General features: G+C 39.6%; 2 protein-coding genes across 4 annotated transcripts in view; one reads left to right on the top strand and one right to left on the bottom strand.

Annotated features, from left to right (window-relative positions):
• The first annotated feature begins 23 nt into the window (after positions 1 to 23).
• Positions 24 to 14570, top strand: LOC149112463 (ADP-ribosylhydrolase ARH1-like). 3 transcript variants are annotated; one of them, XM_089290346.1, is made up of 4 exons: positions 24 to 113; positions 7315 to 7630; positions 9280 to 9508; positions 12739 to 14570. In XM_089290346.1, the coding sequence occupies exons 2-4, from the start codon at positions 7355 to 7357 to the stop codon at positions 13293 to 13295; spliced, it is 1062 nt and encodes a 353-aa protein (XP_089146472.1). In that variant the 5' UTR covers positions 24 to 113; positions 7315 to 7354; the 3' UTR covers positions 13296 to 14570. The 3 variants fall into 3 exon arrangements, with proteins under 3 accessions (XP_089146472.1, XP_089146470.1, XP_089146471.1); XM_089290344.1 differs by lacking the exon at positions 24 to 113 and adding an exon at positions 5214 to 5843; XM_089290345.1 differs by lacking the exon at positions 24 to 113 and adding an exon at positions 6683 to 7203.
• LOC149112458 (uncharacterized) overlaps positions 14217 to 14980 on the bottom strand; it is a 31298-nt gene continuing 30534 nt past the window's right edge. The window contains exon 2 of the transcript XR_016207462.1: positions 14217 to 14235. The gene's annotated coding sequence lies outside the window, so the exon portion shown is untranslated. The remainder of the gene's footprint in view (positions 14236 to 14980) is intronic.

The raw sequence follows: 14980 nt of genomic DNA, 5'->3' as shown, positions 1-14980 counted from the left end.
GTCCAGTCTTCATTATAATTGACGTGCTCTGGGACATGACCTAAGTACTACTGACGGAAGAAGGAAGGTTTTCTTCGAGAGTTAGGTCATGCAAGGTTTGAACTCGTCTACAGGTAAGGGAAAATTTTGTCAAGTGATAGGAGAAAACAAACGTGTAGTTTCAATTTCGCTAGTCTTGCACTGAAGAGAGAAACGGAAAGTATTCTTTCCTGAAAACAAAGTTGCTGACGCTGGTAAAAGGAGATTTTCCGAGGAGATCTCTTAGAAGTGTGCAGCTTTCAGAAAGCATATACCGATACCAGAATGTTGCATTCGAGGAATAGCAAAAAGCGTGCAAAATGTTTGTGCAACAGTATATTAAGGTGTTACGTAGAGGTTTCAAGAGTGAGTGAAAATGAAAGGTGAACAATAATGAAATGCATTGTCTGAAATGAGGATAAGAAGCTCCACTGAAAAGGAAATCTGTTGGGTTTGCAATTTCAGGGTGTCTTCCAGTGAGAGAATTCCCTTGGGAATATGTGTATGATATAAATTTCATTATAGGGCAGAAGCAATGACCAAGCCTTAGTTTCCAGAGTGTTCTTCATGGATTCAGCCAGGATGTTGCCTATCTTTTTTGGATCACGTGCACTTAAGTCATCAGTAGTCGAGTGACAATCGATACTTTCGATTGATACCCTTGATCAATACTCAGCCAACACTCCATCGACGCTCCATTGACATCTCGGTCAACAGTCGGTCAACAGTCCATTAATTTTCGATCAATGCATATGAGTCAGGTGGCACTCGACCGACTATCAGTGGACTGTTGATCAACAGTTGATTGAGTGTCGACTGAGTATCAATTGGGATGCTGATTGAGTACCGATCAAGATGTCAATCAAGTATTGAACAAAATGTTGATCAATGGTATCGATTGAGGGTATCGATTGAGGGTATCGATCAACACTCAACTGCAAATGCCTTTAGCACAAATGATCCTCTTTGTTATACCTCTATCAGTGTTAAGCCTGAAGGAGGTGGGGACCCTGGTCATCTGTGTTGCATGTGACTTGTCAGAAGAATTTTTGCTTAAAATCCCCACCGTAGGGCCTGGAACATGGATAAAGTCAGATCAAATATATCCCCACCTAGCGTAGCGCCATAGCGTGTTGCCCTGCAGGTATTTGTTCATTTCAAGAGAGGCATAATTTCTTGCTGTCAATATATGGAAAATATTAGAAATCCGATGCTTGATTGTCCAAGGAAAAGTGACACTATAAATTAAAAATCCACACAATCTGTCACAACTTACCATCCTTATGCAAAACAATTTCTGTGGATATCTAACAGTTCTTTGCCATCACTGTATTACAGTGTAGTTCAATTAGACACTGTATGGACGTCAACTGTACAAAACGTATTTTGAGCCCTAGATATATACATTACAGAGTGCAATGTCAAAGTGGAAAATGCACTTTTCAACTGGAAACTGAGAATGTTTTGTCGCTCTGAGAACTGTTCCCAGCCTTGGCCAATAAGGGAGCGTGAAATCACATTCATTCGTAAACGAGAAACAGTTCTCAGTATCCACCAATGAGAACGGGTGAATTTTTCATTGAAAACAAAATGTCTGGTAAGCATCTGTCATGAATCACCGATAAGTAATTACTCTCGAACGTTTGTTTGTCATCATCCATTAACCACACATGAATGAATTTACACAATGGTCTTTTATCAATAGTAGCCGAGTTGAATTTTTGCGAATATCGACTCTCTACAAGAATGGTGTTTACGTGGTTCTTTAACTAAGCTTAACAACAAAAAAGAAAATGTACTGGGGATATTAAATTGAAAATTTTCTAGTTAAGCCGCACAAGGTCCACATAATTGCGTTGCGGACGATACAACGTGAAATTCTGCTTTTCCATTTTTCTTTTCTAACAAGCATATTAAGGAAGACGGCAACTTACCATCAGTGCGTCGATCCGTCGTCCAAATGCAAATTTCATTAACTTTTTCCTGGGTCCATAAATATTGAAAGCGAGTAATCGTTTTCCCTGAAATTCGCGCCAAAATTTTCTCACACTTGGTTAGCCACTGTTTCATTACGATCTCTTTGAGTATTCCTCGGTAGCTTGGAGGATACCTTGTCACTTCTGATAATTTACCGTTTGGTGCAATCGTTTTCATTCGTTCTTCGGCGCAACTCCAAGCTCCTTTCTCTGAAATCTATCCTTAGCGCGCGCCAACCCGCCACGCCGGACGATATTACCGCTTTATCTGAGCATATCATACATTGAATGTAAGTTATATTATTTAAGTTAACCGATTAATTCAGTGTTGATCGATAATCTCTATTTTTCGTAGGTTAAACAGACTCGAGGACCCCGAGCCGGGACTGCTTCCGGTGGAAAAGAAAACATTCCTGTGGACCCGCCACCAAGAAAGAAGAAAAAAACAAAAACCTAATTTAAACAAAAGCCTTTATATTCTTGGTTTTCAGCTGCGTGCACGTTACGCAAGAGAAGAAATAAAACCATAAACTATTCAATAGATAAACTGAAGAAATATAGATACTGTAGAAAAATAATTAATGCCAAAGTCTCAGGGTTGTGCGATGTTACGTAATCGAGTTATTCGGCAAAATGTATTCACGCCATGTTAGTGTTCCTCTGAGGGGCACCAACATGCTGGCCGGAAACGAGTGAAACATCTGCAATTTACTTTAGATATCTCAAAGGCTTTCTTCTCTAGGTCGAGCTTGCAAACATTCACATGGAAGCTTCTCTTGTCATGTTGGCTTTTCAGATCTCAAAAACACACGGTGACTCAATGTTTTCATGTACATGATATGATTGTAAGTAGCCATCTTTATGTCACGCACTGTGAAAAACTGCTGTATTTTCAAAACAAAGCACGCTACCGAGCTGAAAAGATGCAAGCAGCTACATTTGTAAAACGTCTTTCTCGTGATGGAGATATAAATACAAAAGTCTGTTTACATTTGAATTTTAGTTTGTTTTTAATGACGGCACGTGAAAACCGAGAATACTTGAAAGTGGTTGAAAAGTCGAGCGGAGTTTCTGCAAAATGTTTGTAAAAGTCAGCATCTCTGAAAAAGTCTTACAGTCTCTCCACTTAACTTGCTTACTAGCCTGAATAAAACGAACAGTGGCAAATCATATTACTAGATATGATTTTCTATAGAAACGCAAATGGTCGACTCGGAATTGCATCCTGCTTTCATGCTATATCGCGTGTACAATTTTGCGGAAGTTTGCCTAACGTCACATTAAAGGCGTATATGAAGGGAAAGGCGCAGAGAAAGAGCAAAACAAGACCTAATGTGTCATTCGACAAATTTCACTTTAATTGTGCCGCTTGTAATGCTGCTTTCGCTTTCCATGAAAATATTTCTTGATTGGCCAAGACCTAGAACACTTCTCGGATATTAGAGATAAGGAGCGTTTCACATTCAAATTGTTGACTGCATTAAATGCCCTTTTCATCTCTGCCAAATTTTGTGGAGCGTTCCAGTGGAGTAAGAGCATAATTTCTGTTTACAGGGACACTGGGAAACTGAAATAAGGTGATAAGAGGACGAAAATTTTTATTTAGTAACACATTTGAGCCCACTCGTGATCACTAAGTCCATTGTTTGAGTGAGTGTGGGATGAAGCAACCCTGACAAGAAAATCGGCCGCTTCAGTATTTCAATAAATGCTGGTTTCAAATTTGCTAAACGCAATACAATAGATGAGAACTTACACGATTTCCATGATTTAGCCAGTATACGCCGCCGAGGTAGGAGGCTCTCTGGCTAGACTGAGTGCACAAAGCCACATTCATTTCAAGGGGTGGGAAGCTAGTGGCTGAATTCGAGAACAGTTCTCGGACAAACAAATCGCCTATTGGCTGAAACCGAGAACAGTTATGGGAATGTTTAAACAAGAAAGCTCTGCGGCACGAAAAAATCGTTCAGCGACAATGCAATGCTGAATCACTCTTAGAATGCGCGAAAGAAACCTGCCATAACTCGAACCTTCCGCTAACTCGAAGTAGTCTCGAAGTAGTCTATTCTTCCTGCAGGTCATATTTTCTATAATTTTACTCGAACTCCTTCTCCAAGGTGTAATGAGTAAAAACATACTCATTTCTCATTTGAGAAACTTTTAGTACATTGTGACGCTCGTAGTGCTGTTTTAGCTTTCATAACGAAGGTGTCGATTAGCCAAGATCAAGAATAAACAAAGGCAATTGAGCCGGAACCTGTCAAAATTATTCCATCGTCTGTTCTTACGCCAAGTGGCTGAATTTGCGAACAGTTCTCGGTTAAAGAAAACGCCAGTTGGCTGAAAGCGAGAACAGCTACAGGAATGTTAAACAAGAAAGCTCTGCGGCGCGAAAATCGTTCAGCGGCAATTCAATGCTGAGTCATCCCGGTGTAGAGTGTGAAAGAATTAATAAAAACCCGAATTCAAAGGCTTTTCACAAGCAAGAAATTATCGGCCAAGTTCATTTCACTCGTTGTCCCAATGATCCATTAAAAGGGTTGGCGAATGCTACTTCCAAAATTTTGGGTCTCGCAAACTTTTCATCCGATCTCGAAATCTCGACAGCCTTTGCGAAGAGTCTTGAAGTCTCGTTTATATTGCATTTATTTCGATGTAGAAGTCTTGCGTGTTTTGGTCTCGGTCTCGGATTTTCAAACAGGGATCTCGGCGGTTATCGGATTTTACCATTCGTCACAACTAACTAAATTACTCCTTTTCTTTAATGTAGAGGTACACTGACATTAGCCTATTGGCTAAGACTGAGAACAGTTCTCACAAGTTAACAATAAGTCCCTTTTCTACGATCGGAAAACACTTCTCGGGGGTGAGGCGCAAGTTATGTCATGGTTTTCTGACGCTAAGTGGCTGAATTTGCGAACAGTTCTCGGATAAACAAAACGCCAATTGGCTGAAAGCGAGAACAATTCTGGGAATGTTTGAACAGAAAGCTATGCAGCACACGAAATCGTTCAGCGAAACTTCAATGCTGAGCCATCCTTGCTGAGCGCGATAAAATACGTTAGGTGGATAATTCCCGCTAAGATGCGAAATTTTATTATTCGCTTTGCCGTAAATATATTATTTTATGGAGGGCCACTGAGACAGAACAGCAAAGACAACAGATGTTCAGGTTACAGTCTTCCCATAAATGGAATGAACGGAGATGAGTGACATGACGAGCAAGGTCTGCACGTCAAACAACACGCAAATACTCGTGATTTCGTAACATGACACCTCGAAAGCAATAGTCGTGTTTCGTCCTTTCGTGGCTTTGAGAAAAAATTAATTATTGCTTTCTATGCGTAAGATTTCAGCAGAATATTTATTTGCTTTGTAGTCCGAAGAATGACTGATCATCCGTGTATAAAGCTGTTTCAAGCGAATATACAAGCAATACAAACCATGTCGATTGGTAGAAAACGAGAACTGTTCTCAATTCTAAAAATAACTTGACCTAAATCGCCCGCCGGTGACCATTCAATGTATGATATGCTCAGATAAAGCGGTAATATCGTCCGGCGTGGCGGGTTGGCGCGCGCTAAGGATAGATTTCAGAGAAAGGAGCTTGGAGTTGCGCCGAAGAACGAATCAAAATGATTGCACCAAACGGTAAATTATCAGAAGTGACAAGGTATCCTCCAAGCTACCGAGGAATACTCAAAGAGATCGTAATGAAACAGTGGCTAACCAAGTGTGAGAAAATTTTGGCGCGAATTTCAGGGAAAACGATTACTCGCTTTCAATATTTATGGACCCAGGAAAAAGTTAATGAAATTTGCATTTGGACGACGGATCGACGCACTGATGGTAAGTTGCCGTCTTCCTTAATATGCTTGTTAGAAAAGAAAAATGGAAAAGCAGAATTTCACGTTGTATCGTCCGCAACGCAATTATGTGGACCTTGTGCGGCTTAACTAGAAAATTTTCAATTTAATATCCCCAGTACATTTTCTTTTTTGTTGTTAAGCTTAGTTAAAGAACCACGTAAACACCATTCTTGTAGAGAGTCGATATTCGCAAAAATTCAACTCGGCTACTATTGATAAAAGACCATTGTGTAAACTCATTCATGTGTGGTTAATGGATGATGACAAACAAACGTTCGAGAGTAATTACTTATCGGTGATTCATGACAGATGCTTACCAGACATTTTGTTTTCAATGAAAAATTCACCCGTTCTCATTGGTGGATACTGAGAACTGTTTCTCGTTTACGAATGAATGTGATTTCACGCTCCCTTATTGGCCAAGGCTGGGAACAGTTCTCAGAGCGACAAAACATTCTCAGTTTCCAGTTGAAAAGTGCATTTTCCACTTTGACATTGCACTCTGTCGGGCGGGCGGGCGCCCCACTCAGTCTCACTGCTGTTTAATATTGGTAAACACCACGTAAACACCATTCTTGTAGAGAGTCGATATTCGCAAAAATTCAACTCGGCTACTATTGATAAAAGACCATTGTGTAAACTCATTCATGTGTGGTTAATGGATGATGACAAACAAACGTTCGAGAGTAATTACTTATCGGTGATTCATGACAGATGCTTACCAGACATTTTGTTTTCAATGAAAAAATCACCCGTTCTCATTGGTGGATACTGAGAACTGTTTCTCGTTTACGAATGAATGTGATTTCACGCTCGCTTATTGGCCAAGGCTGGGAACAGTTCTCAGAGCGACAAAACATTCTCAGTTTCCAGTTGAAAAGTGCATTTTCCACTTTGACATTGCACTCTGTCGGGCGGGCGGGCGCCCCACTCAGTCTCACTGCTGTCTAATATTGGTAAACACCACGTAAACACCATTCTTGTAGAGAGTCGATATTCGCAAAAATTCAACTCGGCTACTATTGATAAAAGACCATTGTGTAAACTCATTCATGTGTGGTTAATGGATGATGACAAACAAACGTTCGAGAGTAATTACTTATCGGTGATTCATGACAGATGCTTACCAGACATTTTGTTTTCGATGAAAAATTCACCCGTTCTCATTGGTGGATACTGAGAACTGTTTCTCGTTTACGAATGAATGTGATTTCACGCTCGCTTATTGGCCAAGGCTGGGAACAGTTCTCAGAGCGACAAAACATTCTCAGTTTCCAGTTGAAAAGTGCATTTTCCACTTTGACATTGCAGGAGTGAGTGACTCACTACTACTAATATTGGTAAATATCTGCTGCATAGGCTGAACTGGATAGTACTGCACCTAACTTAATAAATAGTTGCACACCAGAGGAGAAAAGTAATAAATAATTCTTTTGCTTCCTTTCCCTCAGCTTAAAAAGACTCATCAATCATTAACAGCCACTATTCAAAATGTCTACACTTGATCAGTTCAAAGCATCTATGGTCCTCAGTGCAGTGGGGGATGCATTGGGCTACAACAATGGCAAGTGGGAATTCTGTCACTCTGGAGAGGATATTCACCGAGAGCTACAGAGCCTTGGCGGACTTGAAAACATTGATATTACAGGCTGGGTTGTGAGTGATGATACTGTCTTGCACCTTGCCACTGCAGAGGCTCTTGTGTCGTCATGGATAACACGTCAAGAGCTGTTTCTTGAGCTTGCTTCAAAATACAAGGAAAGTATGGTAAGACGGCTATGTTAACTATGTTACGTTTATTTGAAATGTTTGTTTTCTTTGTTTCAGTGGCATGCCTGAAAACTAGCCAAGCTTAGTGCTTGTATAGCTAAGTGCATGACAACTATAAATGAGATTTACATTTACATTTTACATTACATCATTTAACTTTTGGTACACTAACAGCCGTTTGCTTGTTGACGCATGGTGACCATATGGTTAGCATGCTGCACTCTGGACCTAGTGGTCCAGATGTGAGCGCCAGACAGGGTCACTGAATGGTGTTTTTGGGCAAGATGCTACCGGTATACTTTAACAGTGCCATTCTCCACCCAGGTCTATAAATGAGTTCAAGCGAATTTAATGTTGGAGGCACCCCTGCAATGGAAAGGCATCCCATCCAGGAGGGAGGAGAAGTAGAAATACTCCTATTCTCTTAATGCTATGGAAACTGAGATAAGCTCTGGTTGTTAGGACCACTTGACCCCACACAGCAGGGTTGGACACTTAATTCTGAGAACACTCGCCATTTGGGCGAGTGACCCTTAAAATGCACTCGCCAGGACCAGTTTTCGCTTGCCCAAAAGTTTACCCCCCCCTCCCCACTCATCTCTCCAACCATTTTACTAATCTTTTATTTTTACTATTTTTACCATCAAATCGACTCCGACAACATTCTATGTGACCAAAGTTTGTTTGTTCTCAACACACCACTTGCTAATCATACCTTTCTCCTCATCATACTTAAACCACATCTGGCCAACTTGCTATTTATAGAAAACTTCCTGGTCCTTTGTCTTCTTGTATTCCCTCATATCAGGGGCAGCTTTCAGGGCTTTTTCGTTCTTTTTTCTCATCGTCAACTTTAGAAATATATTTCCACATATTGGCCATGATCAGCTTACCCCATTTTTAAACTTATAGAGAGAACACGCATTAATCAGAATGCTGGGAAAGTACGGGAAAACAATTCACTTGCAACATTATCGAACACGTGGCAGACTGAAGATTATTACTTCAATGGAAAATTCTATTTAAAGACCTTAAACCCCAAGAAAACACAATGGAGGCACTTCTTTTATTGATGAATCTTCATGAGATCCCTGTAGTTTGCGAGTAAACATGTCTGTTCTTCTCAGGAGCGCTCCTTGGGTGCCATGTTTACCTGATCACCAATGGCTTGATAGTGACCAACAGTACCGCTTTGTACAAGTACATGCATTACGTAATTAGCACTAAGAGAAAGCCATATTTGTCTATTTTCGAGGCCCAATGTTGCCTTTCAGTGCCTATTTATTAGACAGTTCGGAATATAAAGTTTTATAAAATAGAAATGGTAAGTTTATGTTCTGAGATTTTCTCAGCAAAATCGTACTTGCCAAATGGGTGAGTGGTCCATGATTTGCACTCACCCGACACTTTAGACACTTGCCTGGGTGAGCAGGCAACTGCTAATGTCCAACCCTGCACAGACTTTACTTTACTTTTTTATTAGAGGGATTTTGTGTTCATACTTTATTGATTTGAACACTCTTTCTTGTCTGCAATTTTTCCTCAGCCTTTAACTCCCATATGTGTCTTGATCAAGAATAATAATTAATTTGAAAAAATGTTTCTTAATGATTGTTTACTTTTTTAAAAAAATACTTTAATTGTAGTCCGACATGGCAGGACGAGCACCAGGGATCACAACATCATCAAGTTGTGCGCATCTGAGACCGGAACGACCCCAAGGATTTGTGGTGCCATTTAATCCCGGAGGGGTTGGGTGTGGTGCAGCCATGCGTTCCATGTGTATTGGTCTTTTGTACCACTCACCGGAGAAGCTTGAAGATCTGATTGCTGTCAGTGTAGAAAGTGGCCGAATGACACACAATCATCCAACTGGTATGACCATTACTCACAAGTGCTTTACTTTATTCATTTCATTTGCTCACAGTCAAATTGTTAGCATGATAATGGATTACATGATTTAGGAAGTACTACTTTCTTTGTGCTCTCTCACGTTGCTCAGCCAAACAGAGACTATTTCTGTTGTGAGTAAAGACACAAATAATCCATCCATCTGTGGAGGGAACTGCTAGCAATTGCATTTATTTACAAAAAAACAGTGAAATAGAGATAAGCAGTCAAAAAATCCTAACGGTTTCAAGCCAAAGGTTAACAACAAAAATATAGTCACTTAAAGTAAAATAGCCTTTGTTTAAACTGTTCATCTTCAAATGATGTGATTTTCACAAGGAGCGGCTTATCAAGGGATACATTATCCCAGTGGGAATCAATAAAAAAGAAATGCTTAAATAATGTTTCTACTTGAGCTAGCAAGAATTCATATCAACTATGCAAGAAAACAATGATAGTATCACTTCCTTAAAGCTGATCACCTCCACAGCACTGTAAGGAGTGACATTGATGATTGTTGGATGGGAAATTTTAGGGCATAATTAACAATTAGACCCATAGCCCACAAGGGCTACGGGTCAATAGCCCATGAGGCGAAGCTGAATGGGCTATTGACCCGTGGCCCTTGAGGGCGAAGGGTCTAATTGTTTTAGTATCACCCAACTAGTTGGACAGAAAAGGTAATAATAAAGTTAGCAAATGCAAGTTGAAGAAATATTTATTTGGGAATAAAATGAAAGAAAGCGTCACGCTCAATGGTGCCAATTTTGTTACTCGATGACTATTACTAATAGTCCCCTAGTAGCGTAGCCAATCAAAATGCAGGATTTGCATTAGTCCACTAGTTGGGTGATACTAATATGAGATATCCAAGCATGCCAATGTTTTGTTTTTTGTTTTGTTTTTGTTTTTTTTAATTTTTTATTGATTTTTTTAATTTTAGATTAATTTATAAACACAATATACATAGGAAAAACTAAAAACATAAAAAGAGGAAAATAATTTTACAGTACAATACTTACTTACAGAACAATATGATAGTTAGTTACATCCTTTAGTTTACATAGCTAAAACAATATAGTTTGTAAATGTCCAGTTTTTTTGTTTGTTTTAAAGTTTCGAACAAAAAGGCAGCTCTACTAATGCTGCACTTCCTACGTATGTACAATGTGGTAAGCATTATATTACTGACCAAAAAAAAAAACATAGACACTATTTACATCATTTGCTTAGTTACTGGTAACAAAACAAAGAAACCACCTCATCAATGCATGTTAAATGATATGCTGAAAGGATTTTTGGAAAGCAGTCATAGACTTGTTTTTAAATGCTATTTCTTTCCATATATTTAATTTTCTTTTAGAAGTATGAGAAAACTGTCGAAAGAGAGCTTTTCGTTTTGTAGGCAGCTGCATTATATAGAAAATTTTGCAATTAGAAGCACATAATTCAAAGAGTATCTGTGTTCCGTTGTGGTGAAAACACCCTATAAAATTATACTATTTGATAATGTTAGCTGCTTTTTCGTTATATTTTTTCACCAGTTTTGAAGAGTTTTCCAAAAGGCTATAATGGAAGAGCAGCGTAAGAACATATGATCTAGGGAGTGTGTATCAGCTAAGCATTGAGGACATACATGGTGTGTCAGACGTTTTGGCTCTAAAAAGAGACATTTTAGTTGTGAGAATGTTGTGTATAATCTTATATTGAAACATTGTTATTTTAATGTCATATGTGATCTGGAAAGGTTATTCATACACTTTTTGGACTGTTTCGGGAGTGAGACCATGTTTTAAGAATTTAGTTTCGGCAGAAGGTGTTATGAAGAATTTCTTCAACAGCAAGTTGTACACATATTTGGTGGAAATGGTTTCTTCTTTTTCTTCATTTTCTGAGCATCATGAAGGAGGATTTTCAGATGCTAACCTCCAAGAAGTTGACATAGAATCAATAAGACCAAAATAGAGGGTGAAGGGCCTTTTGAGCTTAAACTCATTACAAAAGTTTTTAAAGGACAGGAATTTACCATCCTCCTCGAAGGAGATCCTGGATTTATATTATATTTTTGTCAAGCCAACTTTTGTAGAATACAGGTTTACCGTTAACTAAAATTTTTCGATTATTCCAAATTACCTCTTCATAAGTGAGGGGAGTCTCACTTCTAATAGAAACAACGGCAAATGACTAAAGATTCCATAAGAAGCATGCCAATGTTGCTGATATGGGTGGTTAATAAGTGTATCAGTTTTTTTTTTTTTTGGACCTTCATTTTTCCCCTTTGCAGTCCTTAGAATAGAGAGAATTAAATCTTAAATCTTGAAACTATCCTCCAAGCTAAAAGTACTTCTTAGTGGCTTAAGTTTTATTTTTTGTAACAATTATGTGGGTCATTAGGTTTATGGGAAAGAGCATTGTACTTGCTTTATTTAGGTCATTTTCCCACGGTGGAAGAAAGGGCTGGCGAGAGAGCATTGTGTGATCACCCAAGTGATGCTGTACTATGCACTATAAATGATGGCCTAATGTAACAACTCAATTAAAGGGTCTTTGCTAATTTGTTTGTGTGTAGCTAGCCAAACTAAGGGCAGAAAGATATCTGTCTTTAGATTAGTCACTTACTAAGGTGTTATCTGAGAATGTAAACTGTTTGTCAATACAATTACAAGTAAACAAACCTGTCAAAAGTCATATTAAATTTTGAATATTGAGAGGTGTAGTGGCGTAACAGCTAGTGTGCTGGACCCAGGATTGATCAGTCTGGGTGTGGGGTAATTATGTTGTGTTCTTGGGCAAGACACTATACTCTCACAGTGCTTCTCTCCACCCAGGTGTATAAATGGGTACTGGAAAATCCTGTGATGGGCTAGCATCCCATCTATGAGGGAGTAGAAATACTCTTAGTAGCTTAATGCTCTAGAAAAACTAGGACACTTAAGGCCAACACAGACTTTAAAAATGCCATCGTTATTCTCAGGGTTTATCATTCTCACCCATTGACATCAGTAAGGATCTGTTGTCAATATGTTATCTTGAGATAAGTTATCTTGTAAATCCACAAATCATGCAGGCATTCATGATCAGTTTCGTGGTTACTTTTGCAAAGAGGTTTCATTTGAATTGGATACGAGCTAGGATGTAAAAAATTAGATTGTATCTGATGAGACATCTCAGGTTATACAAGACAGCTCAACATGTTGTTGCTTTGTTTGTACCAGGCTACCTCGGTTCCTTGGCGTCTGCCCTATTCACATCATTTGCTGTCCAAGGAAAACCCGTGAGGGAGTGGGGTGCAGCACTCTTGTCCACCCTCCCCAAAGCCATGGATTACATCAAAGAGGTTGATCGTGATGTCGAGGAGAATGAACAGCATTGGCCTTACTTCACTGAGGCCTGGACGAGCTATCTCTCTTTCCGTGGAATTCTTCAAGGTACCAGTGACCCAGTATTTCCTGAACCTTTCCCTATTAAGGAACGCGACATGTTCTACAAATCACTGAGTTTGAACGGGTGGGGTGGGGCCAGTGGTCATGATGCACCAATGATCGCTTACGACGCCCTCCTAGGTGCAGGGGCATCCTGGGAAGAGCTTTGTAGCCGAGCCATGTTTCATGGCGGTGACAGTGACAGCACAGGAGTGATAGCAGCAGCTTGGTGGGGAGCCATGTATGGCATGGATGAGGTTCCTGTGGGTAATTACAACAATTTGGAGTACAGAGAAAGGATCGAAATAGCAGCTGCTAAACTGTTTGCCAAGGCTCAAGAGCTCGCTTAGATCACCGCCAAAGCTTTGTGGCAAACCGCAATGACGATGGTGATAACAATTCTGCATGACACTACTTATTACACCCACAACAGGTTATTATCAGACACACTTTAATGATGAAGGTGATGATTGTGGCAGTTGATAAATTTGACATCTGTGAACGCTACAACTACAGCACTGTCAATTTTTGTTTACACAAATGTTACACCTTAGAGATACGTTGATTATATCATTATACAATGGAATAGGGTACAAGATTTTCATGAGTTTAATATTTATTACCAGGGCCCCTCTGGACACCAGCTGTGATGCTGAATGGGCCACCCTAGGTAAATAAAGTTTTACTTTCTTACTAAGATGAAATTATAAGACTGAGCCTATAATCCTATGAAGCCATCTTACCAGTTGATCGAGATTTTCATTTTTCTTGTATCAAAGTGTTTTTCACTGCTTACGTTCTGTGGAGTTTGAAATTAGCCAAAGACAAAGTTGGAAGACTGAAACTAGCATTATATTCAAGCTTATTATTGTGGATACTGTCTCGACTATACAGCACTGGCCACATGTGCACATAGCTTTTTCAGCGATTCAAAGTCATGAAACAACGAATGATGGCGGTCAAAAAGAAGAGGACAAGACAAGGAAAGCGGACTGTGAAACAGTCCGTATTTTTGTGCCATTTCGTTGGCTAAAACATAGCTTTCGGAGATGTCTGGGACGAGTAAGGCAGTTCGCGCGTCAGGTCTCTTTTCTTCCCCGCCCCTCTCTCTCGCTTCAGCGGGCGCGGAAGAAGAGCTCCCTGGGAACGAAGCTGACAGGAACGAGTGAGAATAACTCGGCAGAGGCAGAATGTTCGACCTTGTGAAATGTCCTATAAAACTCGTCGTTTGTAAATCAAATCAAATACAATACCTTTCCACCTTGATCCGCGTAATTTTTCTCGATTTCTCTGCAAACAAAAAAAAAGCGAAAGAGAAAATTAATGGCAATGCACGGACTCGAACCTATATGTCAAGGAGATTACCCCTGCAAGAACCCTTGTTAACCCTAGTTTTATCACCTATAAATGTAATAAAAACCATAAATGTAATACCAACCATAAATGTAATAAGAATTGACCATAAATGTAACACTGACCATAAATGTAACAACTTTTAACCACAAATGTAATAAATTCACCAACCATAAATGTAATAAAATTTGACCATAAATGTAATAAGCTGAACAACCATAAATGCGATACGGCTTAATCATAAATGTAATAAACTACCTATTTACCCCTGAGCTCAAGTGGCCACAAGCCCTGCCATTCTCTTATTTCGTCCAGGGAGGACAAGGGCCCTAAAATCAAATTGGTGGACTCATTGCTCCAGCATCGTTTTGGCCCAGACTGAGGCCAAACCCGAAAAGGCATCATTTCATTAAGTTTATCGAAAGCACTAGGGTTCCTAGAGACGCCTTTCTTGTCTCAATGGATGTTACTAGCCTTTACACGAACATCCCACAGGAGGAAGGCATTGCTTTAGTATGCAGACATACGCGGAATTCCATGACTAAAACCCTTCTATAGCAACGCACTTTGTAAGAGAAATGCTCAGCCTCATTCTTAAAGAGATCTTTCCAGTTCAATGGATGCTATCTTGAGGCAAAACACAAATAAACCACTTGAGTGGAAACGGTTTATCAACGACATC

The sequence above is a fragment of the Orbicella faveolata genome, unplaced genomic scaffold, assembly GCF_042242905.1.
Source record: "Orbicella faveolata isolate gen_17 unplaced genomic scaffold, um_ofav_v1 contig_2, whole genome shotgun sequence".
In the NCBI taxonomy this organism is placed as follows: Eukaryota; Metazoa; Cnidaria; class Anthozoa; order Scleractinia; family Merulinidae; genus Orbicella; species Orbicella faveolata.
Note: the sequence above shows the minus strand (reverse complement) of the source record. Positions and strands in the feature narration are given on the sequence as shown.